The sequence below is a fragment of the Rhamphochromis sp. 'chilingali' genome (genome assembly GCF_963969265.1).
Source record: "Rhamphochromis sp. 'chilingali' genome assembly, chromosome: 13".
NCBI lineage: Eukaryota > Metazoa > Chordata > Actinopteri > Cichliformes > Cichlidae > Rhamphochromis > Rhamphochromis sp. 'chilingali'.
Window position 1 is genome coordinate 33068503 of NC_137940.1, and position 27499 is coordinate 33096001.

A 27499-nucleotide genomic window follows, 5' to 3' on the forward strand; every position below is an offset into this window, starting at 1 on the left:
TACCTATGCCCACCTCACGTGCCTAGCCCCTCAACAAGCGGCCGCACCTCCACTAAAGCAATAAAACAAAGCATAAAACGTTAAACAAATTAGTAAAAGAGATCTACATAAAACAACTACACCCCAAGTTACTGTTCTTTATAAAAAAGCATCACATAACAAACAAACAAACAAACAGCATAAGACAAGACAGCAGCAGCATGGCGCAATCCACTCTCTAAAGGGCAATACTAGAATGAGTAGCTTTCCTGAGGAGATCTGCAGTGCTTCGCTGCCTAATGCTCTCAGCCCCCTTAGATGGTAAACGCTACCAAATGCCTCCGTGTGGTAGTGAAGCGCAGCTGTTTCTTATAAGGCCGCTAATTATCAGCTGGGAAGGTGTGGGTGGTAGTGCTGCATTCGTGGATATCACGTAAAATCCTACCCCAGAATCTACTTCACTACAGTAGAGTGTCCAGATGGAAGCCACTCTTCATTAAAAGGCACATAACAGTTAACTTGGAGTTTCACTGTCACAGAAGGCACCTGAAAGACTTTCACACCATAAGAAACAAAATTCTCTGGCTCTTCTGTGAGCTATGGCGGAGCTTCCATAGAGAACAGGTGGGTGAGGGAAAGGGGAGGCAGGAGGAGGAGAGACCCGAGACGGCCGCCGAGTGTCAGGTGAACTGATCTTCAGGTAAGAAGTTATGACCTGCAGTCTATCTTTTCTTTTCTTTTCTTTTCTTTTCTTTTCTTTTCTTTTCTTTTCTTTTCTTTTCTTTTCTTTTCTTTTCTTTTCTTTTCTTTTGACAACGTGATTAAAATCATGTTCATGTTGTAATGACATTCATATTATAATAGTATAAAATAAAAATAGATACAATTAAAACTATGCATTTTCAAACAATAAAAAGTCACTCCAGAAAAGAATTAAAAGTCAACTTAAAAAGAAAAGAAAACTAAATTAAATACACACAGCGCTGTGCAAACGTTTGGAGCCTCCACTCATTTCCTTGAATGTCAATATTTGAAAAATATTGAGAGGGTGCTGAGGACTTTTGGACAGCACTACATTATTTATTTATTTACTGTACAGCACTTTGGTCCTGTGCTGGCTATTTTAAAGTGCTTTATAAATAAAGTTGGATTGAATTGGATTATAATTAATATTAAAATAAGTTTGTCTTATAACTATAATTCATAAATATAATTTACATTGTAGAAATATGCACAAAATTTATATTTTTTTCCACATCTGTCAGTAATATCTTACTGACAATATAACATTATTATTATTTACACTCTTTGCCGCTAGGTGGTGATAAGAAGCAAATTTTTGCCGTTCGTGGGAAAAGAGGAAGAAACCACCTTTCGCTGGTTTGGCTTCTTCTTCGCCTACCTCGGAAACGACAGGTAAACAAGCCACAAAACGTTTGTCCTTATTTGGTTTTATAGAAAATCAACCAGACAATATTATCTTAGAGTAAACGAGAACACAGGAGTTGTTATGTTAGACGTTTATTTTATCAGGAAGTCGCACTTCCTATTTAATTCCTTTCCAGCTCTCCGGTTCATTGAAAGTTTTTGACTGTTTTTAGTCCAATGGTGGAAAAAATTGGGAGCTACTGGTAAGTAAATAAAGAATAACTTCATTAGCAGTAACAAATCAGGAGCTTTTATGTGAGTAAATTGACGCTGAGCGGTCACGTTTTTAAATGTGTCTGTTCTCCTTTTCAACCTCGCTGACAAATCTGCATTGAACAAACTGTTGACGCCTTAAAGAAGTTGTCCTCCCGTTTTTGGTTATGCCACTGCACCCAATGCTGTCATGATCCCACGGGCCCTGTTGAAATTGTCATTATATCCCCCTGAATCAGAATACTTTATTGAATTAGAGGACGACTGCAGTATACTTACAGCTCACCTGGACCTGCATTTATGCAAACATTAGGGCTGCTTAGTTTAATTAGTTAAATCAGTTATTTTGGTCAATTATTGTGTGTCTATTTTAAAAAATCATGCATTTTAAAGGTAGTTGCTGCCATGATAGTAACAAATTTCTAATATATTTAGAAATCTTTTTTTAATAATTTGATGTTGTGCTTCCATTAACCTTATCCATGGTCAGATTTATTTGCCTGCTCTAATCTCTTATATGTGGGTGCACTTGATGTGTGTCTTTGTATAACAGGAGTGGACTTATTAACCTGCACAGAGTTGATCACCTCACTTGATTTGATGCCTTCATGGGCCTTAAGGTTTAAAGCTTCAGCTGAAACAGCTCACATTTTCTTCTTCTTTTGGCTGTTCCCTTTATGGGTCACCACAGATGATTATCTCACCCTATCTCCAACACGCTCTTCTATCACACCAACCCTCTGCATGTCCTCCTTCACTCTATTACTCTTCTCCATGGTCTTTCTTTTTTCCTTACTTCAAGGCAGATCCATCTTCAGCATCCTTTGTCCAACATGTCCAAAAGATCTCAGCCTTGCCTCTCTGATTTTGTCTTCAAAGTGCTCAACCTGAACTGTCCCTCTGATAGACTCATTTCTAATCCTGCTCATTCCTATCACTTCCAGCAACCATCTTAACATCTTAAACCATCCCACTCCAAGTCTTCTCAAAGAACACAACTTGGATCAAGTAACTGATGCTTCCAGTGAAGAGCCGCAGTGGGAAATGATGGACCCTGAGGTGTCTGTGCTGCTGCACTGTGCACACTGGCATGGGCTGCTCGAGTCTCAAGTACAAGTGGAGCTTTCAGAAAGGTGCAAACATACAGTGCAGTACATCCTTTAAATACTTTTCATCACACGTCATGTAAAATCAATTCCTCCTCTCTCAGGTTTAACAGGCAGACAGATCTGGCTCTGGAGCGTCACATAGATGAGGTGTGGACGAAGCGGGTGTCCAAGGAGCCGTGGCTTTTCAACGGGGCAAAATTCAGGCTACATTCTTTCTGCTTAGCAGATCCACAAAATCCACCTTCCACTCCGTTGTCCCATGGCACCATTTTCCACCACACAGAGGACCAAAACAATCAAGGACAGAGGGATTTGGGTGAAATACATAACAGGTGTATAAGTCAGACAGAAAATGCTGAGGGTGCCTCTAATCATGACTACAGAGAGTTTAATGGCATTGCAGACAAACTTCCTCCACACCCTGCACCCCTCCTCACTCTGAGGTTAGGCCTCACGTGCTACAAGGACTACCTGGGGACAAACTGGTCGTGTGGGGTGGCCAAGCTGCGACAGCGTGGTGAGGCCGAGTTCGGAGATCCTCTGACGCTGCTGGCTCAGCCTCTAGGTGTCGGTGCCATACTGTGCACCAGCAATGGTCAGGTGGTCATGATCAGGAGGAGCCAAAAGGTGGCAGAGGCGGGAGGGCTCCTGGATATCCCCGGAGGCCACCCAGAGCCAAAGGTGATATGAATAAAGAGGATTCAGTCTCACCAAAATGCTTGATGTGTTGCTCATATCAACCCTGTTGTCCTCAGGCTGTGTGTGAGCGTCTAGGACAGAGGGTGTGTGAGGAGCAGATCGGCATGGCCATGATGGAGAGGAAGCCAGAGACCATCGTCTCAGAGCTTTTCTCCTCTGTGTGCGCCGAGATCAGAGATGAGGTGAAAAGTCATTCCTTTTCTGTTTGTATTCTTTTTATTCAGAATTGTAATGTCGTGTTTCACGTTTATGCACGTATACTTACCGCCAGAAGCCTGCTAGCAACTCTTTTTAAAGAGTCTAAATGGTGTCAGCAGATTTCCTTCAGTGAAATACCTCAAAATCAGAATTCTTGTTCAATCATGCATGTCATAGGCCCCACAAAGTGAAACCAGCTTCCAGAAACTTGGCACCACAGTTTGACTCAGCCCTAATATTTGATCCACACATCAGAAAATTTACCAAGTTTTTTTATGAAGTGGAAAATTGTTAGGTCAGATCCTACACATGGGACCTCACGACATCACAGTGTAAAACAAGGATTTTATGCCTAAAGCAGTATTCACACAGTCACTTTTCTTTAATAAAACTTTGCACCAGCTGTTTTGTCTAAGTAATGAAAGGTCTAAAATATTAATATTATTAATTTTACTGTTCTGTCCCAGGTGAATATTCCTCTGAGCTCCCTAGGACCGCCCGTCCTGATGGGCGTCGCTCTGAATCACACCAGCGCTGGAAGACCGAGTGCCGAGTTTTACGTCAGGTAGTCGTCGCTTCAGTTTTAATCCATACTGTGAAACCTGCAGCACAGATTTCTTGAAGTAGGTGTGTCAGTGAAAGTTGCTCAGAAAATGAAAGTATGGCAAAAAATTTTATAAAGATAAAATCATCACGATGACCACATCTCCACTACTAAAGACTGCGTAGTTTTCCATGTGGACTATTGAAGTAGCTTTGTATGAGTCACAGTTCAAAATAATCCCCTGCAACCTTTTTGTGATTGGCTGCCTCTGGTAAACAGAACATGAGTGGGTGCGGCTTCTGGTCACAGCCAGAGTGAGATGACTATATTAGGGCTACCCTCTCTCTTTGACATCATACAGACCTAGGAGTAGAAAAAAACTGCAATTTCCTGAGCTGACTGAATTAAAAGCACATTCAGGAGCACTGACTGCAAATAACTGCAATGAGGCTTAAACAAATATATATTTAGGCTGTAAGACTACATGATGTGTTATATGTATGTTTAGGGAATCTAAACCTTCTTTAAACTTTTCTTTTTATTCTTGAAATCCATTTGTAACTGGAATCTCACTCCTATTACAAATAATTCTCTTGGAGTTAAACAAGTTCAGTATTAAGAAGAAAAAACAGTTTAATGCCCCATATAAAAGTTAGATATTTGGGCTTGAGATGAGTAAAATTAATAGAGAGTTAAAATAGAAACAATAAAAATGCACACCAGTGAAAGACTAAAAGTAAAGGAACAGAAGTAATAATGAAGACAACTGAGAGACCATAAAAGATGACATCACATGATGGCAAGCCTATAAAAAGGTGTCATACAAAATGAAGTCCAAAGTTAAAGTTACTATTAGATTGGGTCTCGATTATCTAACCAGATTTGCCCAGCTGAGGTTAGGAAGGGCAGCATAAAGCTGCACACAATCCTAAATCAAGCATCGTGAAATAATAAATGTGGTTTGAATGGCTCTATAAAGATATAAATTTTAATCTGTGTGCTTTCAGTTGCTCCTTAAATTCTGGTGAAGTGAGAAAGTTGTACTGGAAAGGAGGAGTGGAGGCCAGCGAGTCCACAGAGGTCGTCTTTGTCAGCAGAACGGTGAGATGTTACAGACATACAAATACCTGCAGACCAACACCAAAACGAGATTCTTGTACTTGCGTCTGCAGTAGGGAACAAAGTATAATCATCACTTTATGGAGAGATTACAAGCATATAAGGCAATTCTGCCTTTTTATATACAGTAGTGTGAAAAAGTGTTTGCTGATTTCCTATTTTTTTGTATGTTTGTCACACTTAAATGTTTCAGATCATCAAACAAATTTAAATGTTAGACAAAGACGGCACAAGTAAATGCAGTTTCTAAATAAAGACGTTTCTCGTTAAGGTGATTACATCAGAACCGGGTGTGGCTAGAGAAATTGAACTCAGCTTTCCAAAGTTGTGATATACCAGTTAATTTATGATAGAACAGATATGGGGGCAATCACTATTTTCACACAGAGCCATGTAGGTTTACTTACCTTTTTGTCTAATATTTAAATTTATTTGATTATCTGGAGCATTTAAATGCAACAAAACTCCAAAACAAAACAGGAAATTAGGAAGGGGGCAAACACTTTCTCACACAGTTGTATTTTGCACACTGTAGGAAGTTTTGCAGCTGGACAGAAGCAGCCCTCTGTGGTCGGAGCTTTGTCCGTCAGCTAAAGGAGCCGTGCTGCTTTATCAGACTGTTAAACCTGACGTAGTTCCAGACCAACGCGGACGAGGCGATGCCAAGTTGACACCACCACATGTGCACAAAGAAACAGACTGATTAAAGTTTGGGGTTTTATTTACAAGTTACTGATAATTCAGTACTGTGTAATTCATTTATACACTGTACAGCAAGAACAAGTAAAAATGTATTAAAATATTTTGAATAAAAACCTAAAGTGTCCATGTCTTTTCATAAAAGATAAAATATGACACTGATTATGTTTGAGCAGGGAGTGTGCAGTTCCATATAATAAAACCTCAGCAGTGTTGGTGTTATGTAATCACTGGTAATGCAGCAGCATTATTCGAGTCCTCTTGCTCCAGGTTCGCTCATGAGTAGTTCTGGTACGCGCTGTAGTAATACCCCTGATCCTGATAAGGCACGCTCCACTGAAATGTGAATGACACAAAATTAATTTAACATCTAGCAAATGCAGCTGTGCTTTTAGAGAGAAATGAGCCAGGTTGGCACTCACGTATCTTGGCGGCTGACTCCATGTCCTGTGAGAGGATGGAGGACCGTGAGGGTGGGGTCTTTTCCTGTAAAGTCGCCGTGTCTTCTCATGTTTGGGGACGGGGGGTAGCAGTCTGCGGGCCTCATCTTTATACTCCTGCAGGAGCTTTAGCGCCTTTTCCTGCGGCAGCTCGACATACTGCAACTCCTCCAGGAGGTCATCCTGCTGCTCTGGAAGACTGCAGCTCACTGGACAGAGAGAGGAAAGTATTACAGGAATGACTGCTGTTTATTTTAACTGTCAGCAGCACCAGCTGTAAAGATCTTTTATAAACTCTGTGGCTCCCAGCACATCTGAGACCTTAAATGATATCAATAAACCGAGTAATGAGAGGAAGAACCTTTCTTTCTGAAGGATTCACGGATTTAACCAAGAAGAATCTGAACCCATTCCTCAGTGTAAATTTACAGGGATTACTGTAGAGACCAAATGGAACATATGAAACAAATTCATGTTTTGTTTCTGATCCCCTAATATAGACCTGTAATGGAACATAATATTACAAATGTAGGTAAACCTTGTAATTTGAGCAGGGCGGTCTCTGGGATGTGTTCACCGTCTCTCATCTGGTGCTGCGACAGTCGCCTTTTCCACTCGTCGCCTGAGGGAAACACCACCACCACCCGACGCCTGAAGCCTGTGAACAGCCGCAGCTTGTGACGGAGTGCAGAGAAGAGGATGTTGCACTGGAAACAGAAAGATGAAGTGAAATAACTACTAAGACTACAGCATAGTGAAATGTTTTGTCGAAGCTCTTTGCTCATAACTGTGGTGGTTACAGTTTAGATTTTATTCCACATATAACTGCTTTAAAGTAAATATTTAATTATTAATAGGACCAAGAAATAATCCCAAACTCCAGACTGCCGAGGCCCGATTTGAAACCAGAAAATCTTCTGCTGCTCATCCAAACCTCTATCACATGAGCCTAAATGAACCAGTTCACTTTGGTCTCCTGACACTTTGCTTGCAGAGGCTGATTCTCCAATAACGGCTTTTGTTCTACCACCTGATAGCAACTACTATCCTTCAGTGAGTTTCACAAGGGGACATCTCATAAGTCTTTTTTTTTTTTGACCGTGAAGCATTACCTGGTCTAGGATGTAGTTTCCAGGAGTTTGGGCAGCCATCTTGATTATTTCAGTAAGACCGTGAGAGGCCTGCTGGAGCCTGCTGTCCCTCTGCCCACCACTCTATACACACACATACACACGGGTCAAACATTTTACATCAGGTGCGAACCATAACCTCTGAATGTGAATCACAGGAGTGAAGAGCGGAGATCTGACTGACAATCATACAAGCGAGCAGCTCCTCCGTTCCCAGCAGTCTGTGCTGTTTCTCTGGATGCTGCTTCATGTAATTCCTCGCCCAGACGCTCTTCCCAGAGGCAGGAAGACCCACCATCAGCACCACCTGGTGGAGCAGAGAGGAAGATAAGACATAACAAAATTGACATGTCAACTGTCAGAAAATTAAATTTTGCACAAACATTCATGGCTCCCATAGGATGATCCTAATGACTCAGGTGATCACTGCTGTAACACTAAACGTTGTCGTTCTGCCATTTTCCCCCCTGCTTACATCCTCCACTCCCAACAATTTTCCACCTTAGGAGCATTTTCTATGGCTAAAATGCTCCGTGTGCAAGATCATCTGAACTTTGTTTAGTTCAAACTTTCAGAGGAAATTCTTAGAAAACATTACAATTCATCTTCACACTACAATTTCAACTTTAGGAGGAGCCTTTAGTAGTAGAAAGATTGGGAATACAAATCTAAATTTGACTCTCACTTCGCACTGTGCTCTGGAGGTTGGAGCTGATGTGGAGCACACCCTTTGCCCAGGAGGAAGAGTGGCCAACGGTGTGAACCCCGGAGGGCCGGGGTACCAGGGTTGAGCTGCAGGGTCCAGGAGCAATTTGAACGAACAGCTCTTACAGAGGACATGAGGGAACAGAGCACGACCCCGTAGCACCGAGGTGTCCGTGGAAAAGGCCACTCCTACAAAACGACCGTTTTTATGGAAAGAGAGCTCGACAGCGCCATCTGAGGAGAAAGACTGGGTGTGTGCAGGTGTGAACATGACACACAAACACAAAAAAATGGTTTAAATGAGAGAAAAGTCACTCGAGCGCTAGTAAAGCTGACTGAAAACATAACTCACAGCATAACAGCCGATGATATCCCCCTCCGAAAAAGGCTCTCCAAAGTTCTCTTCCTTTCTATCTGACACTTTTTTACCACGTCCATCATAACAAAAAGAGAGTTCATCCTCACCTGACGTGAAACCCAGAAGGATTCAGAAGCTTTTTAACAAGTAAATCACATCTACAGACAATAAATATGAAAAAAACTTCATTCTTACCCAGCAGCAGAGAGGAGACGGCCACTGACCAGCCAACTCTCAGTCCATATGGCTCCCTGACTTCATGGTCATCTGGCTGTGCAGTCAACAGTTTCCTCTCCAGCCTCACCTCAAAGCCCACCCTGCCCTGCTGCACCCCATGGGTGAGCCTGCAGCCTGACCACAGCAGGGGGAATTGAGCCCAGAACCGCGGCTGGCCAGAGGATCCATCAGGACTCACCTCGAAGTGCAGGTGAGAGCCATCTGAGTAATCGACAAGGAGACTCAGGGAGTCAAATCAAATACACCCTTGGGGGTTAGTCCAGACAAAATTAAAACAAGTAATTCATAAGAAAACTCAAGCGCTGATTAAAATTTGTGTGGGTGTGTTTTCACACATTTATCTAGTCTGACTTTATCTTCATCTTGTTCCTCTGCCTCACTCCTCTCCGCAGGGGGCTGTGGTGATTTGGCTCTGGTTGAAAAAAAAGAGACATGTCACATTTAATGATTTAAGAACTTCATTAAATCTAAATCTAAATAAAACACAAAGATAAAGATTCCTTTTATGCCGCTGTGCTATGCATTCTGCAGTGAAACTGGATCAGAGCTTATGTTTTAGCAGACGAGCATACATACATTCTTACATGCGTTCACTCATCGTTCATTGCACAGAATAAAATAACAATAATAAAATAGGAAATATTAAAGTATAAATACACATAAATACAGTAAAAATAAAATGCTAATCTGGCCTTAAGAAAAAAAACCTGCTCCATCCACACATGTATACACATAAAAAAAATCATTCAAAGTAAGGATTTAAAACATATTCCTAAACAGTGGTGCAGTAACCAGGACCACAATATTGGAAGAGCTTTAAATCCTTCTTCTCTCTTAAACTGAGAAAACCTATTTTAACATGACCTGATTAGCTCACTGAGAGCAACAGATTCCTTCACGCTCCTGTCTGAGGGAACGTTACAGGTCCTTCCTTCCTGCTGCTTTCAAACTCTTTAATTCATCCAATTGGGTCAGGCCCACACATGCAGAACAGGATTAATCACACCTCACTGCACTCTGGCACTTTTGTACGCAATGACATATATTGCACACATATTTGTGTACTTTTATGTCTATATGCATATTTATGTTTATATTTATACCTGTATCTCTATGTTTATTTTAATAGTTATCAATTAATATCTCTGTTTCTACTCTTCATTTTATATGAGTGCTTGACGTTTGCTGTATGTGTGCCGCTATGAGAACTCAAGTTCCCTGTGGGATTAATAAAGTCTCTGTGATTCTGGACTTGGCCCACGCTTCGTTTGACTGGGATTTTCCATCAGTGGATGTGGTACTAAAGAAGTGTCTTGGGTGAGAGTTTAAAAATATTTACAAACTTTATCAAGTTCTCAAGACCAAGAGAACCTACACATATGAAACTCCACAACGAGAGCTCCACACGGTAATTACAGTATGCTGTGGACAGATGTGAGGGATTTTCACTGAACCCGATGCCCTCTGTGGGGCGGGTTTCTTCACCATACTCTACCTCTTGTATCGTATCTCCTCTTTGAACTCGTAGAACGACCTTCCTCTGCCCATGTCCTCCTCTACTGGACCCTCCGCATGCCCCTGTTCTCCTCCCTCCGCAGGGCAGGCAGTGACACCCGCAGCAGCAGCAGCCTCCGAGTCGGGCTGTGGTGCAGCTGGACTGGGCTCAGCCACAGTCTGTGTGGCCATGTCTGTGTAGCCGCGGTCTACTTCATGTCGCGCAGTAGCACCAATCTCTGAGGATGGAGGGCGGACGTCTGCTGGCTCTGTCTGTACTAAAAGTATAGGTGAGCTGTCATGTAGCTTCAGCGTTTCTTCTTCACCGTCTCCCCCGCTCGGCTCCCCCTCTGCTGCGGACCACAGCCGCTCCACCAGCTCAGCCTTCAGCCCTCTACTGTCCAGCCCCAGCTCTTTAAGTCTGGACCGCAGCTCGGCCACTTTTAACTTTTTAATGTCCGCCAGCTTCATTGTTCCCGCGCGAGTATTACGTTTATTTGTCTTTTAATTGTAAATGCGAATTATTTAAGTTTTAAAAAAGCCAAATACAAAGTAAAAACTGTAAAAGAAGAACAGGCTGGAGTCAAAACAACTGTTCAATATGGTGCCTTGGAATTTGATTGGCTCGTTACTTCTTCCTCTTTCTCATTTAAGACAGATACGTTTTGTTTACTGCCATCTAGCGAAAGAAAATGTTACTACATCAACATAACTACCGTACCAGGATTTTTGAAAAGTATTATTTTTAGTCGTATAGTTGTTTTCGGGTCAATTTAGCTTCAATTAGTTCATTTAAAAATATTTTAAATAGTTTTTTTTATTTTCAGTGGTAGTTTGTTGTGAATTGTGTTGTGTGAACACAATTCACACAACAAAACTAACTAAAGGAAACGTCTTGATGCATTCTCAGTCATCCAGGCAAGTAAATCTTGTTGAATCAAGTTGACTCTGTTCATCCGGATGAACAGAATTAACTTTTGGAGATAACTAAAGGAAATATCCTTAGTTTGTTAGTTTGGTAAAAAAGCAAAAAACAAACAAACAAACAAACAAACCAGTGCATGATGCATTGATCACCTCTAACATATGCCCTCCATACAAAAATAACTAAAGACCTAAACTAATAAAAACGATGCTAGAATTGAATATTTGTAAACACTAAAAAATAAACTGAAACAAGAAAATCCTCTCTGAAAAAACAAAATAAAAATAAAGTCTAATTGCAAAATACAAAAAATATAACTCTGGCTATTTGTCACAAGCAGATGTTCAGTGTAATTTTAACTCTATTAATAGTGGTTACTACATTATATAAACTTGAGCAGTAACACAAATAAGTATAAGGTAATATATTCAGAAGTGAATGTATTACCTTTGTGTTCCTATTGACACCCTAAAGCAAACTATGTGTTGCAGCATGAGCCCTGTTTTTATCCTGTATTTGTTTTTAATATGGAAAAAAGGTATACCAAAGGACTTAGGCATTGTTCTTGTTGTCCATGAGAAATACAACTGTGGTGGGAATGATTTTCTCAGATATCTGCAGGTCAGGAAAACATGCAAGGACAATATTTTTTTTTTCCCCACACATTTATTGGTATGTCTAAAGACAACAAGAAAAACATTCTTTCATGAATATTTCATAGACATTCTCTGTAACTTATAGAGATGGTTGTGTGACCGTCACATCATTCAACCACACTATGTTCAAAGTCACTTAAATCAAATTTCTTTCCCATTGTGATGCTCAGTTTAAACTTCAGCAGGCAATCGTGATCATATGATTAGCTGACTGGATATCTGTGTTAAAGAGCAGTTGAATCGGTGTACGTAATAAAGTGTCTGGCAGTGACTGATTGTTGTACTGCTAGACTGCATTCTCTCTTATTGTGCATGGGATGTAAGCTGTGGTCACTGCAGCCCAACACACTTACAGTTAAATAAATGATGTAGAAAATATTTAATAGATATCCAATCTGGCACTCAACACTGTAATTAACATTGTAACCACAATAATATCAAAGTGACTAAAGCAAACAGAAGACGTGTGATCAGGGTGATGGTGCTTTTGTAAATAACAAAAATGAGCAAGGTTCTCTTATAATGACTCTTTTTTATTTGTAAACAACAACAATGCAAAAACGCAAGTGTGAATGAGCACAAACGGTTTTCAGAGGTAAAAAGCAGGACAATGTTCAGCATACAAAAACATTTAATACATCACAAAGCCGCCTCTTTACCTCAGATTTCCACCTCTGCTGTCTGCGTGTCATTACAGCTGCTCGGGTTGACAGAAGTGCAACGACGACTTCATATCAACCCCACTGGGCTCCACATAAATCTGTCTCAAAAAGTCACAAATCAGAGTTTTCCTGCTAATTAAACTCTACGTGGATCGTCTGAGAGGATTTGACTGCTTCACTGACGGTCCGAGAGCAGCCGCCTCCACGCAAACAGCATCATGACAGAAATCGTCACAAGATGAGAGGCCGGCAGAGATTTTCCCAATACACAACAGAACATTCAGGTCATGCTCACACAGTGAGCCTGTTACACGAACACGGTGGCTCAGTCACGCTCTCGCCACATGCTTCACGATGAAAGCATCCGAATATTACACTCAGGACAATACAACGAATTCTCCCTGATGAGGACACGACTGTGCAAAATGTCGAGCTCCTGCAGAAACGCAAACAACCATGCATTGTAAATGTACTTGGAACAAACACCAGGCTGGCTGCTTGTGGTGTCATCAATGATGTGAATGAACAGTGACTCACGAAAATGCGGTGAAAAGACAAAAATAAGCAACAACACTGGTTATTGTTATAATGTGCTTCAGCTGTGAAATCCCTTTTTGTTTGAAGGCAGATAAGTTTAGTCCCACTACAGACCAACTCTGTGGACCTACAGACTGCATGTTCCTATCTTATCACTTATTAAGGAAATGTTTTTGCCCATAAATGTCTTCAATGTTGGATTTGACACAACAACTGTATTCTTCAGTAACTGGTATATTTTGAATCTATAAAATCCTTCAGTACAAACGTCCCTGACATCATTGCAAACACATTTCATCTCCAATCAAAACCTTTGATCACAAGACATTCAGCGTGCAGATCCCTTTTACTGAAATTATATTAATGCTCATAAATGAATCGGTGAATCAATAAAGTTCACGTGTTTTCAAAACTTTCAATTCCTAAAAAAAGAATTTTCCGTGTTATTTTAGGGTTTGTAAGCCATGATTGGGCAGCAAGTCCCTCACATTACAGCCACAGTTTGAGCAGATCCATAGAGTTGTACTCAATCCCATCACCTCAGGATTGTACTATGAAGTGAGACTAAGGTCAGAAAGCTTATGTCGAGCTTACAGTCAGAATTTATAGTGTCTCAAAAGCAGCTCTCCTTTAAACCTGGCAAAATCACAAGCTCAAAACAGCCTGTTTAGCCAAAATTAAAATGCATTACTGTCAGTTACATCCATCTGTGCATTTCTTTTTATCTTGCAAGGCAACAAGATGGAGTATAAATACCTCAAAATAACTATGACTTGTATTCTATATGTCTGCACTAAAGTGAATCCAGACAAAAAACACATTGTGTGCAGTTCCTGTTAAAATTTATGAATCACTTGTATTATTTTTAATACTGAATTTAATTTGGACTTATCTGCCAACGTTGACACTGCAGTGGGTGTTTCAACAGGTCTGAGGACCCTTTTCAAATATGTGAAAGATTTTGTATTTATTGAATTATTATAGGATTTCTTATTTCCTCTTTTTCCTGTGAATTTGTTTGTCGTATAATAAAAAAAAATAATCCAAGTGGTTAAAAGAGGTTTTAAAGATTGTGGAAAAACCTTTAAAATGCAGTAGGCATGATTTCACCGATATTAGTGATGATACTAAGCTGTTAAATAACATTAAGCCATTAAATAAGATAAATTACTTGATAATTAATATTTAAGGACAACACAGATCAGCCAATGTTTTTAAAAAGGTAACATGCATTACAGACATATCTAATTTAAGCCTGAACTCTTTCCATGGTATCTTTGGAATTTCTGTACTGCGTTCTTTTGTTGGTTGATTAATATTACACCTGATGGATTCCTTGGTCAGGCTCATGTACCGCGGAGTTGACATCATCGATCGAGACATGAACAAACTGAGTTTTAAATGTGAATACTGGAGGCTTCTTCTGTCAGTACCTCACACACTCTGGGTTAGACTAAGAGGATGGGTGTCACAGGAGGAGGCGAGGGAGAGCCGCTGTCTGATGGACTGTTTCCCAGCAGCATCTCCTTCTCCCGGTGCAGACAGGGCCCGCTGATGTGCTGGCTGTGAGAGTGGTAGAGCCGCAGGAAAGCCAGGATGGAGTGAACCAGCCACAGAGCCGTCACAAGCCACAGCGACGCCTGAGAATGAAGAGAGATGCTTACAGTCACGTATCGAAAAAACACTGAACAGACACATGGTGAAGGATAACGATGCAGAAAGCACCCAAGAAGTTTGTGAAATTCCTGTGTTTTATTATTCTGTTACTGAGTAATAATTAGCAGATATCTGTGTCTGTGCTTTGCATCTTTACAGGTTATAAATGCAGCTGCTTCAGTTGCTGAATCCATCTTTTTTATCCTTATAATGGAACGTGTGGCTCCAAAAGAACTACCATGGCAAAGGTCAAAACACCAGCATGGAAGGTTCAAAAACATGGGCCCAAAAGGCAGCAGATGACTTTTATATTTATGTGTGATCCACAAATGGTCACTTCTGCCTCCGAATGACCAACATGGCTGAGCTAAAGCAGCGCACACAGGGGAAGCAATTCATTCAACCTTTGTAGTGAGTGGATGCTTCAGACTCTGGTTGCCTAGGTAACCCTCTAATGTATATAGCACACACTCACATGTCCATCTTCCACTCTCATTTTATGCCATTTTTAACAATACATCAGTGAAACAACAGTTATCATCTCAGTATAACGACTGTCAGCAAATTCTTGGAGGTAGATTGGTGAAACTATGGGACCGGAGCTGAGAGAAATGTACAAACAAGTAGAAAAACTGAGTTAAGACCCAGCCTATTGTTTCGATCATTTAAAACTCCGGGACAAAGATTCACAGGAGAAATCTAAAAATCAACAATGCGGCTCCAGAAATGTGGAAGTCCAAAAATCAATTTGTAAAAACATACAGTCTGTGTCTTTAACAAACACCACTTCCTGTGAGACTTTTGATTTCAGGGACGAGTCGATAGTTCACTGTGACGACAGCAGGAGAGATGAGGGGACGCCGTTTTTAGACGGGACAGATTAGAACTGGAAAAACTGAAAAATGACCGTAGCCGAGAGCGTCACCGTGTCTCATCAATATGAGTCGGTTTGTTGCGGGAGTGAACCTCGCACACTCGTTTCATTGTTTCCAAAAGACAGATTAGATCAATCCTGCCCAGGACACTGAATGGAGCTGCAGAAGCTGCTAGAACGGAGGCTGACATCAGCTCTTGTGTCGATCAATGATGTTTTGTAACAAAAACACAAAGCACTGACAACATCAAAGAAACTCCTAAATGCATGCTTTTAATTCCTGGATAAATCTGCAAAACAGACAAGCTTCAGACGAACAAAAGTGGTTTCTTCTGACAGAGGAAACCTGCTTTCCTGTTTCACGCGTCTGCTTTCCTAAAATATCAAATCTGTGACAAAAGATCTGTTGCCATTAGAAACAGCTCACACAACATCACTGCAGCTGACACCGAATCAAACAAAAGGGTGGAAAAAAACCCTGAAATGAGTGACTACAGTGATGTGATCAGGAACAATGTTTACATACAAAACATCCTGTATTTAAGCACAAAACGGGGATAAATCTGTAAATACTACTGCAGCTGCTACACTGATGGGAGCTCATGCTGTTATTTTTAAAGGTTCATCTATTAATCAATTACTGTGTTATAGCATTAATGGCCACAGGGGAGGTCTTCATCAGATGGAAAGTTTTTTAACCTTATGAAAATACAGTTAATTTGGCCATTGGGGTCAGATTAGACTCTTTGTCGGGCTGATTCAGTCCCCTTGGCCTTATGTTTGACACCCCTGTTCTATAATTTCAGATGTCTAATTAGCTTGTTGTGATCATTTTAATATTACTTAAGTTATCTGTCTGAACTGTTAAATAATTATTTTCTTTTTTCTTCATCGTGCTCTACCTCCTTCAGCCTTTCAGAAAAGCAGACAGCCGAACTGTGAAGCTCTTGTTTCAGAGGCCTGGGAGGAAGTCGGTGTCCCTTTTGCGTTCTGGTGTGCGCAACATTTTGGGTTTGCTTGTATTTGAGCATTCCTACCTGCGCCAGACTGAGCTCTGTGAAGAAAGATGAAGTGTCCACGTCCAGGTAAAGCGGCACAGACTGGGACTCTGCACAGCTGAATTCAAAACAAACAAGAATAGATGAGAAAAGGACCTGAAGATATGCTCAAACAAGATGACAGCTACACACACGCTTTAAAAACACACATTTTAACGTCAACCCTGAATCATTTTCTTTTTAAAATCACACATGGAGCAACAAAAGAAAAGTCTGGAAATGTGCAGGCCTCTCGATGTCAAACTGAGCAGGCATCCATCCACAACACCAAAGGGGCGTCTGCGTTAGATGTACCTGAATGGCTGTGTGTCGTTTTCTGTCACAACGTCGCACCAGGAGCTGAGTCCTAGTGACAAGATGACACTGGCTCCTCCAGACAGGAAGAACACGCACACGCTCAGCAGGACCGTGAGGAAGGACGAAAACAGAGTGCTGGGCAGAAACAGAGAGAGAGAGATGGCCATCAGACACACAGAGAGCTGAGGCTTAAGGCCAACGTTGGAGCAAATGCACGATTAATTTATAATATCAACTGCAGCTACATCCCCTCTTTCTGCTGCTTCAGTTATCACAGTAATGTTTTTATTTCTACAGATTTCCTCAACAGATACAGACGAACAGTATATACAGTACTGCACAAAAGTCTTGAAACACCCCTCATCGCTTTACATTGTACAAGTAAATTGGGAAATGGATAAAGCTATTTATGGAAACATCGGTAAACATACATGGAAATACAGTATATAAGCCAAAAACCATACAATCTGAACAAGCTTGTAAGTCAACCAGGACAACCTTAACTCTCTTTCAGTAGTCTTAAAATTACATCTGCTGTAAAAGTAACACAGCATTTCAGAAAAGGAACATCATACCAACAGTAAAATACGGTGGTATTGTGGTGGTTTGCAGCTGTTTTGCAACAGAACAATGTTAGCAAAACTCTCTGAACTTAAATCGTAAGAAATAAATGTGTAGTTCTGTTAGCTCCTTGTCCATTTTCCTTTACTGTGGATCCACTGTAAAATTTAATCTAATAAAATTGAATTGTTTATTACTTATTCACACTGGTCTAGTAACCCAGGGGCTAGGCCTTTATCATTGGGAAAAGCTATAAAACGTATGAAAACAAAGCTAAATGTCCAAAATTTATGCCAAACTTCACATTATGCAAAGCTGTCCAGAGGGCCATACTGGAGTCTCTGCCTGGCCAAATACCACCCACGGGCCTTATGTTTGACACCCCTGCTATGACTACTGTGATAACTGCAGTTTGTTTTTGTAGGTCATGTGACCCACAGGTTTGGTTTAGAAAGGCCCAGCAGCTGGTTGACATCAGGGGCCTGAGCATGACTCAGAGGTGTGTCAAACCCGCACCTCCGGGGTCAGAACCGGCCGGCAGAAGGTCCACTTTGGCCCACCTGATGAAAAGTGTGAAAGTTGCAGCTGAGACCTTGTTTATTTTTTTCCTTTGACTTAATGTAGGTGATGCTCCCGGTGTGGAGAGGCAGTACCAGCATTTCTATAATGAAACGTTGAGAATTTTTTTCACATGTAGGCAAGCTGATTCATAAAGACCTAAAATACTGTTGTTGTTGTTTAAGTAAACTCGTTATTCTTAAGAGCTCTCAATGTGTTTCTTTCTTCTCCTGTTTCTTTACACTACACTTCTTTTTTTTGGGGGGGGGGGTCAAAAAACATCACTAGAATAAAGGATGCAGATATATTCAGAACATTTTCTCCTCTCCTTAACATGGCCGACAGCCTTCTGTGCTGGTGGATACGCTGACTGATCATCCACACCACATGACTGCGTCCGTTTCTGCATGCATCCGTTTATGTATGCCTTCATCTATTTTAATGCGTTTGCAGGATCTCCAAGTACCACCGGACTACTGTGGCACCATGCAGCATTATCTTTCTGCAGAACATAACCAAATGTAGGTCAGTAGTGTTGTACCCGCCCTTCTCTGTGTTTTGAGACGTATGGAGGGGTGGGTGTGTGCTGCAGGGAGACTCACTCGTCATGTTGTCCATGCAGATAGAAGAGGCACCTCCAGCCCTGCGCAGCTCCGTACAGCACCGTGAAAATGCCCACAAAAGTGGCGAACTGGCAGGCTGCCGGCGGCCCCCACTGTTGCACCACCAGGTGATCCACGACTCCCGTCGTGCCCGTCGGCTCCACCTGCTCATCCGTCCTCCAGTATCCACTGGAAAAGAGGGCGCAGCGGCCTTTGAAAGCGGAACCGTTCAGAGCCATCGGGACCACCACCAGCAAGCCCGCCGCTACCGAGAGGGCGTGAGCCGTGCAGTGCGCCAGCAGTAGTCGCCGGTCCAGCTCCATGACGCAGCACGAACACCAGATACACGGTTAGAGTACCCACGCTGAAAGAAGCAGATATCAGCACATCCCACTGTCTGTCTGCTGTACTGACCCCGTTACGGGTATTTAAAGGAGCAGGGCGGGGACCGAGCCGTCGCTCCCACCGTTACACAACCCGCACGTACTGCCAGAGAGGAGGGGGACACACAGAGGGCTCACTCCGCCAAAAAAATCCAGGAACCAAGCAAGAGAAAACGCATCGCTGTAATCATGCCTGCATTTCAGCACAAACACTGAATGCAAAGCTGCTGCTGTTCTTTCTTATCTTAAAAAAAAAATACTTTTTTTTTCTTTATTCTTTCTGCCTGTCAATTCCGCTTCGCCATTTTACACACGCACTTGTTCATATAGAAACCTAAATAGCTATAGAGATAGATAGATATAGAGCTCGTCCTGGACAAGCAAAGATGTTTGGCATTTAACTCCTGATTCGGATTCTCGCAAGATCTACTAGACATGACGGGTATTTAAACAATTACACAAAATAAAATTATCAGAAATAAGGAGGCACACATTATTATCATTTCCACCTCCACGTTTCTATTCTTGGACTCTGCTTTGCATGACTCACTGTTTGACATAGCTCCTATCCTTGATTTAAGGTCACCCTCCCTTTAAACCAACTTTTTTAATGATTGACTGTCTGCCTCTAACACAATCATATCCATATCATATTATATAGCCAAAAGTAGAAAAAATTGTCACAAACTGTGTTTAGACCTGAGCTTTTGGCTCACATGAACTAACCCAGAGAAATTTGAATAATTAGTTTGAATGCTTGTATTGAGACGCTATTTTTATTCAGTTCATTTTTTGCGGGTTATCTCCTTCAACTTAGAAAAACATTCAAGCACCATTAGAGTTCTCATCTTTTAGACATGTGTGCTTCTATTTTTGTTATTTATAACTTCTTCTTCTTCTTTTTTTTAAATTGTCAACTTTATTCAGGGGAAATTTATAAAATATTTCAATGGGGAGACTCTTCAAATTCTCATTCAACGTACTCCTCTTTCAACTCTAACTACTTCCACATAAGTGAACCAACAGACACCATTCAAACTTTAAAACTTCATTGGGAAGAATGTCAGGCATTGGTGGAGTTTCAGAAGGGGGTTTAAAGATCTAGAAAATGTGGGGTTTTTTGCTACATCGGCAATTGTAGTGAGCATCACTGGTGTAAAGTTTGCAACGTTAGTGAGCAGAATTTCAGGTGAATATTTCTCTCTGATCTCCCGGCTTTCCATTGCTGTGATAGTTTTGGAGACTCGATCCAAAGTGGCCTTTGTGACACTGGTGAAGAGTATGCTCATACAGTATGCTTAGGCCATGTTTAAGAAGAGGCGAGGAGGAAGCTCCCAGAAGCCCTGCAGGATGTGGGGAACTGCCTCTATCACCACATCCTGTGCGGTGAGCAGTTTGAAGCTATGCTCTACCTGCTGGGTGTTCTATGAATAAAGTTATGAGAATGATCCTTTAAACATATATATTGAAAGACTATAGCTGAACTGTCAACAATTGTATGTCAGATGTGACTCACTGAAATTTAGGAGGTTTGGCAGTTTAAGGAGCATCTGGGCTTGAAACTCTATGTCCCTCCTTTTATTAATGACATTCACTGCCCACACCTGAAACAGAAAAGTCAATTACGTTGCAGATTTTTTAAGATGTTACGTGAACATAATGAAAAAAGAAATCTCCAAATTACTACAAGCCTTGTGAGTTTTCTAGTCTTACCAGTGTCAAAAGAGGATTGGCTTCTTTTAAAAATCCTTCAATTCAAACTCCCAAAGCCTTCAAAAGAAAACCAAACAGAGGATTTCTCTCAGCACTTAGACTTCATCACAAACAGACTTAAAGGTGTGAGGTGGACGGTCCGTCTGCACTTTGACTTATAGGTGAATGATTCGGTGTATTTCAGTTAAATATTTCAGCAATTACAGGATTTCAGCTAAAAGAAATGATCACATATCAGCGTTCACACTGCATTTTATTCAGGAAATGCATTGTTTTAAGTTGTCATTCACTGGAGTAATTGATTTGTAGTTAACCTCGTGTAACATGGTGATCTCATCCAACATGATCCTGATATCTAAATCTTAAGAGAGATGATTCACCCATTATTAGTATGCTTGTGCACAATGCATTTAGTTTTTTTTGTTTGTGTCTTTGTTTGTTTTTTTTACATTATGCATAGTTTAAAAAGAAAGGAGAAATCAATGGCTCCTTGCTCTCTCTATATTTAATGGCATCTAAAAGCCTGAATCCACAAAAAAATAGACTGACAAAGTTGATCATTTTGGCTGCAGATTACTATAATGAGATAAAAGTACAATTGTGTGACCAATATATGAACCAATATGAACCAGAATTTGAAAACAAACAAATAAACAACAACAACTGATGACTCTTTTATGTGTTTTCAAGATGGCGGCGCACGTAGTTGCAGCAGCTCAGTGTTCTACCGATCGATGCTATGTTTGGATAATTTTGTACGCCTTATGTTTGTTTTTGTGTTCTATCTTATTAGTATTTTAAGTATTCTATCTATTTTATTTATTGAATTTTATTGTTTTATTTATATTTTGATATTGCTAGGGATGATGCAATGATCGGGGACCATTCTTAATTTCGTTGTTCTCATGACAATGACAATAAAGTTTCTGATGATCTGATGAACAACAATTTTAAAATAGGTGGGGGATTTCTTTAATAGCAGTATGATTAAACAAAACCTATTACAAATGGGGTAAATAAATAGAATGTACATGACTTTAATTAAATGAAACAAGTAAAAATAAAAGAATAAAAAGAATAAAAGAAAAACAAGCACAATTTAAATACATCTTTTTATTATATCATAAAAAGACTTTAACTTGGCTTTCTTTATGTATTCAAACGGCACAACAGATATCTAATGACATTAAAGTGTCTCAGTAATAACATAGTGCGGTAAACTGGATTAGTGATTTTCTCAGATTACTGGCAGCCTCGATCTAATTATTATAACACAAAGGTTCAAAAAGCAGCAGCCACAGTCGATATGACAACAGGAGTGAGACATCTAACGGATAAACGATCTGCAAATTTGTGGCTCAGTGACGAAAGAGGGCGACGTCATCCGTTTGATCCCTTTAAATCAGATGGCGAATAAGAGGCTGTAACGATCACCCTGCAGAGGGAATGATCTTTCTGGTTTATCTGTCAGATGTGTGATCGATGAGCTCATCGGCGGATATTTCGGGCTCTGCGCAGAAATCCTCATTAAATAACACCACATGTGTGACGATGTAAGTCGTCTTTGAACTTTACTTTAGACTTGTAAATTTGGAGTTTTTATTTTTGCTTTCTGTAGCTCCTGCTGAGTGATTATGTAAGACTAATTAGCTCAAGGGAGATGAACATTTTTCAGTGTTGGAAGTAAGTCATGCCGATTTCATTGCAAACACCACAGGAATGCAATTTACTGCGCATAAAGAAGCTGGTGAGATAAGACAGCAGCGGTGTTGTGGGTTTAGAGAGGGATTCACTGTATCTTACACGTCTTTTAAATGCCCCCACAGGGGTCCAAACTGGATGCTTCAGTCTGGCAGAGGGGAATGTGGGGTGGGGCCGGTGACATTCCTCTCCTCTGTACAAGCCCCGCTGCCTCAGATTGCTGATAAACCAAAGCATATTTTCCTAAAATTAGCTCAAGTTATGTCGAGAAGGCTTCAGTTTCACACCAACTAAGAGCAGAAGATTAAAGCAGAACCAAAAACAACTGAGAGAATCTACAAAGAAAAGGCAGGGGTAACACATTAGATTTTGTTGTTGTCAATTTAATGACTACAAGAGCACCTAAAAAAATAAGGAAGACAAAAACTTAATTCTTGCACTCTTCCAACTTTTACTGCACATCAGCCCATAATTGAAACTGTAAACCACAAATGCACTAGTATATTGCCTAATATAACAAATTATAATATAATATAATATAATATAATATAATATAATATAATATAATATAATATAATATAATATAATATAACAAATAAACCATCAAAGGAATATCAGAATCAGAATCAGAATACTTTATTAATCCCGAAGGAAATTAGGGTTACAGCAGGCAGCACGCTAATGGCGCATGCACACTTACAAAGGAACCTTCTGACCAACTTTACACAAACATCACATTGGGGAGACATGTCAGAAAGGTAGGCTGATAGGAAAAAAACAACGAAAATACATAACATGAGGTAAGAGGAGGAGAAAAAAAACTCCACTCAGACTGAGCTCCTAGTGGGAGAACAGTTTGATAACAGAAAAAACACCTCAGCACAAAAAGCACATGACTATCAATACACCATAGAAACACAAGACAAGCAACAGGGGCGGGTAAAGGGTAAGAGAGAGCCGGTGTAGACAGCGCATCCGGTCCTGCAGCATGTCTGCGCTGGTCCAGTCGACTGCCATCTTCCCCGGTAGGGCACAAGCATCAAAGGCTTTGGAAAGGGAGGGGGGATCAGTGTGTGCATATCAGTGTATGTGTGTGTGTGTGTCCAGAGTTCAGCTGAGACAGTGTCCTTCGCCCAGTCACCCAGTAAACAGTCTTCCAGCCAACGCAGGTGGCCTTGCATGGAATGGGGGGAACAGTCTAAACACAGTCGTTATGAGGGTGTTTTGTTCAGCTCCAGCCTTGAGGCCGCAGCTGGTGCCGAAAGGGTCTCTGCATGAAGTGATGACGGTTTTTACTTTAGTGCGAACAACTCATATGAATTTCAAAGCTGTTCTAACAGTCCAACACTAGTCTCTGAATCTCCCGTTGGAGAGCCGTGAGCTTTCTATGATGTTATCCAAACTTACGTTCCGTGATGTTGTCGTTCTTTTTGCTCAAAGAGCAGGTTCTGAGAACTCACGACCGCAGTGCACTTCCCCAAGATGTGATCAAATTTGCGCTCAAAGGTGTTATTCGAGCTAGCCCCTCCAGATGTAATCCAGTTTTTCACTCAGAGGTCTTGTTCTGAATATTCACGGCAGCCGTGCGCTCTCCAAGATCTTCTCCGTGCTGCACTCAATGAGCCCATTTTGAGAAACTCACGCCTCGTCCCACCATTTCAATCCCAGCGGGCAGCCTTGTGGGGGTTTAAACAGCCGGTTCCGCTTCCTTAATTCTTCGATAAGTCAGGGCCAAGCCAGCTCCGATCAGCAAGAACCCTGTTATCATGGTTCCGAATAGGTAGATATCTTCAGCAGTCAGGCTCACCCGAGCCCAGACTTCTCATTGAGAAGGGGTGTCAATTGCATTCAGAGACCAGTTGATCAAATCCATAATTCCTCTTTTAGGTTTTAGAGAACAGACTGTGAGAGAGTGTTCCAGGGAAAAGTAAGTAAAAACACAAGACAAGACAAGGACATAAGATATATATATATCAGTGGTGTTTACTATCATGTCGTTTTAAACAATGGTGGTATCAGGCTGCAATTTACCAGTCAGTGCATTCCTGCTGTAAGCACTGGTTTCAGTGCCCTTTATGTTTGCTTCTATAGACCAACATGCTGGATGTGACTTCTTTCCAGCCTACATGTTCTGTGCCTGATGCTTTGCTGCTGATATAGCTCAGTTGGGAGAGCAGCAAACCTTGCTTCACCCAATCATGTGTCTCCTATCATGTGTCTCATTGAGATCACCTCATCCAAGATGCCAGTGGGGGTCCATGCGCCTAGGAAAGGATTTCAAAACTGCATTGTAGGTGCAGACAGTTGTAAGCCACCCGAAACATCTGCTCATAATGACCCACGCCTTCTTTTCACACCTTGGCTCGTGTGGTGAGGCACATGATCAATAGTGGATCAGCGACTCTCTTAAGGACATCTTATTATTAGCACTTGGGGTTCAATAGGGGCTCTTGTGGGGTGATTGTGGCTCAAGAGTTAGCAGGTTGTCTTGTAATTGGAAGGTTGCCGGTTTGAGCCCCGCCTTGGGCAGTCTTAGTTGTTGTGTCCTTGGACAAGCCACTTCACCCGTTGCCTACTGGTGGTGGTCAGAGGGCCTGATGGTGTCAGTGTCTGGCAGCCTTGCCTCTGTCAGTGTGCCCCAGGGCAGCTGTGGCTATAATGTAGCTTGCTATCTCCTGTGTGTGAATGGGTGGATGACTGAATGTAGTGTAAAGTGCTATACAAATACAGGCCATTTACCTGGGGGTTAAATGTCCACCTCTTGGTTTTACAACTGAAGAAGCTTCTTGGATGAGAGGTTTCATTTCATCTCTCATCCAAGTGACTTCTTCAGTCTCAGCTCCCTGCAAGTTTCCCCACCCTTATAAACTGTACATTTGCATAATGACTGAAGCTTACACCACTGGCGAACATCATTAATACATGCATCAGGCTGCATCATTAATATCTAAATTGCCATGACCATGATCCACAACCACTGATAAAAGACCATTTATTAATGACCATTGTTTCAATTGCCATGAGTACCATTTTCAAACCTCCGCTCAAACCAGCAGTCCTCCTTGTCCAGGTTTGGGGTTAGGGTTAGTGTGTACATCCTCATCATTGAAAGAGTGGCCACTGGCCCATAGGTGTCCTGGCCTGAAGAGTTAGCTCTTCTGTGTTGTGCCAGACGCGTAACCAGAGGTTGTTTGGTTTCTCTGATGTATAAATAAAAGAAATCCTCCTGGCACTTAACACTATATTAATCTGTTTGTGCTGAGGGACCTGATCGTTGAGGTGGACCAATTTTTGGCACAACATGGGGTTTGGGGTTTGAAAGCCACACAGAGATGCAGTGTTTAGAGAAAATGCATCTTGCCTTTTCCGATTCTCCTGACACATAAAGGATCACTAAAGGTTTTCGCTCAGGCTGCAATTGTCTTTCTTCTGTCCTGGATCCCTTGGAGCATTTTCTAGGTGCCTTCCCAGCTTTGACAAACGTCCAGCTGGGATAACCACATTTGCTCAGGGCCTTCTTGATGTGATGTTCTTCTGCTTCTCTGGCCGCTGTGTCTGTGGGGATGGTGTTCGCTCTATATTTTAGCGTCCTGATGATACCCAGTTTGTGCTCCAGTGGATGTTGAGAGTCAAACCTTAAATAATGAACGGTATGCATTGGTTTAAGGTACAGATCAGCTTTTAAATGTCCCCCATTACTGATGGAAATCTCACTGTCACTTGCACTACTTATATCAGTGTAAAGCCGAAATAGCTCAGTAGGGAGAGCGTCAGACTGAAGATCTGAAGGTCCCTGGTTCAATCCCGGGTTTCGGCAATGCTTTCTTTTATGTTGACCCTAAATTACTGCTTGGCATATAACACCACACAGGTGTGGCAGAAATCCTTAGGCAGCTGAATTCATAGAAAAGAACAAACAAACTTCTAGCTGTTGAAAAGTGAGGACACTGGAAAAGCCTTATACTGGGATTGCATATAAAGCATCATCTGATGGTTGGGTTTCTCTCTGATATTGTAGGTCTTTACCTTATTAAAGTACCTTGAGGTCACGGTTATTGCAAATCCACTAAGGTACTATTAGGTGACACGAGCATAATAGTAGTACCCTGCCCAAATAGCTAAGTTGGGAGACTTGGTGTAGGTCTAGTGTAGTATTTTTTTCTAACTACTTCAGACAATCTATAACCCTCTTCCTGTAACCGCTTTCTGGGCTCATAAATATTTTCGTCACTGAGCAGTGATATCATTTTCTCATGATAGTCTTTCTGGTTTAGCAAAACCATGCACCTACCTTCAACTGCCAGAAGAATGATAATATGGTTGTCATTACCAAGCGATGTGAGTGCCTTCCTCTGCTCCATACTAATGTTGGATGTTGGCGCCTTTGCATTACTGAGAAAGGCAGAAACTTCCATCCACAATGTTTCCAACACACAACAAGTGGTCAAAGTACATTTGTTGCCTGGTCTTAGTCTTTTCATGCTGTGCTAGACGAGCCTTCTTATGTGCTGTTTGCTCATACTCACATACCAGCTTGATAAAGTGGGTTAAAGGGAATCTCACATTGCTAAGGAGTATTTGAGGGTTCACGTAAACATTAACAATTGCCGAAACCCGGGATTGAACCAGGGACCTTCAGATCTTCAGTCTGACGCTCTCCCAACTGAGCTATTTCGGCCACAATCTGCACCCATAGTGCCACACACTCCAATCAGAGATAAGATTGCAATCAACCAAGCCAATCAGTCATGCTGGTGTGGGACAATAAAATACACTTTACTTTATTTATATAGCACATTTAATAACAACAAAATGTTGGCCAAAGTGCTGTACAAAGATAAAATATTGTTCTATTACTGGGCTTCACATATAAAATTCATGACATACCGGCTAGCTGACAGTGTTAATCCCCCTACATGGTTGCAACTGGAGCAGGAAGCTTGTCAGCCTTATTGCATAGGAGT

General features: G+C 41.3%; 3 protein-coding genes across 4 annotated transcripts; 1 reads left to right on the top strand and 2 right to left on the bottom strand.

Annotated features, from left to right (window-relative positions):
• Positions 1-1337: 1337 nt before the first annotated feature.
• nudt22 (nudix (nucleoside diphosphate linked moiety X)-type motif 22) lies at positions 1338-5992 on the top strand (the record flags this gene model as incomplete). 2 transcript variants are annotated; one of them, XM_080900466.1, is made up of 7 exons in its annotated part: positions 1338-1395; positions 2565-2753; positions 2831-3410; positions 3485-3610; positions 4094-4191; positions 5178-5271; positions 5825-5992. In XM_080900466.1, exons 2-7 carry the CDS (start codon positions 2665-2667, stop codon positions 5990-5992), a joined length of 1155 nt encoding a protein of 384 aa, XP_080756592.1. In that variant the 5' UTR covers positions 1338-1395; positions 2565-2664. The 2 variants fall into 2 exon arrangements, with proteins under 2 accessions (XP_080756592.1, XP_080756591.1); XM_080900465.1 differs by lacking the exon at positions 1338-1395 and adding an exon at positions 1402-1610.
• LOC308408275 (heterogeneous nuclear ribonucleoprotein U-like protein 2) lies at positions 5993-10982 on the bottom strand. The gene is made up of 10 exons (XM_080900464.1): positions 10354-10982; positions 9194-9270; positions 8817-9059; positions 8616-8728; positions 8244-8510; positions 7743-7865; positions 7541-7642; positions 6967-7135; positions 6411-6637; positions 5993-6324 (listed from the first exon to the last, which is right to left on the bottom strand). Exons 1-10 carry the CDS (start codon positions 10821-10823, stop codon positions 6265-6267), a joined length of 1851 nt encoding a protein of 616 aa, XP_080756590.1. The 5' UTR covers positions 10824-10982; the 3' UTR covers positions 5993-6264.
• A 1448-nt stretch (positions 10983-12430) lies between these two features.
• LOC308408899 (transmembrane protein 179) lies at positions 12431-19227 on the bottom strand. The gene is made up of 4 exons (XM_080901351.1): positions 18739-19227; positions 17015-17152; positions 16700-16778; positions 12431-14772 (listed from the first exon to the last, which is right to left on the bottom strand). Exons 1-4 carry the CDS (start codon positions 19059-19061, stop codon positions 14581-14583), a joined length of 732 nt encoding a protein of 243 aa, XP_080757477.1. The 5' UTR covers positions 19062-19227; the 3' UTR covers positions 12431-14580.
• Positions 19228-27499: the final 8272 nt, after the last annotated feature.

What these genes read in the sequence shown, in the direction of transcription:
- LOC308408275 (XM_080900464.1), bottom strand. Translation starts at nt 10,823, where the DNA reads ATGAAGCTGGCGGACATTAAAAAGTTAAAAGTGGCCGAGCTGCGGTCC. An exon ending in GAGGAGATACGATACAAGAG is followed by an intron (nt 9,271 to 10,353) that starts GTAGAGTATGGT and finishes TTTTTCAACCAG; the next exon opens with AGCCAAATCACCACAGCCCC. An exon ending in GGAGTCAGCCGCCAAGATAC is followed by an intron (nt 6,325 to 6,410) that starts GTGAGTGCCAAC and finishes TTCACATTTCAG; the next exon opens with TGGAGCGTGCCTTATCAGGA.
- LOC308408899 (XM_080901351.1), bottom strand. Translation starts at nt 19,061, where the DNA reads ATGGAGCTGGACCGGCGACTACTGCTGGCGCACTGCACGGCTCACGCC. An exon ending in CTGCATGGACAACATGACGA is followed by an intron (nt 17,153 to 18,738) that starts GTGAGTCTCCCT and finishes GTTTCTGCCCAG; the next exon opens with CACTCTGTTTTCGTCCTTCC. An exon ending in AACGACACACAGCCATTCAG is followed by an intron (nt 16,779 to 17,014) that starts GTACATCTAACG and finishes TTTTGAATTCAG; the next exon opens with CTGTGCAGAGTCCCAGTCTG.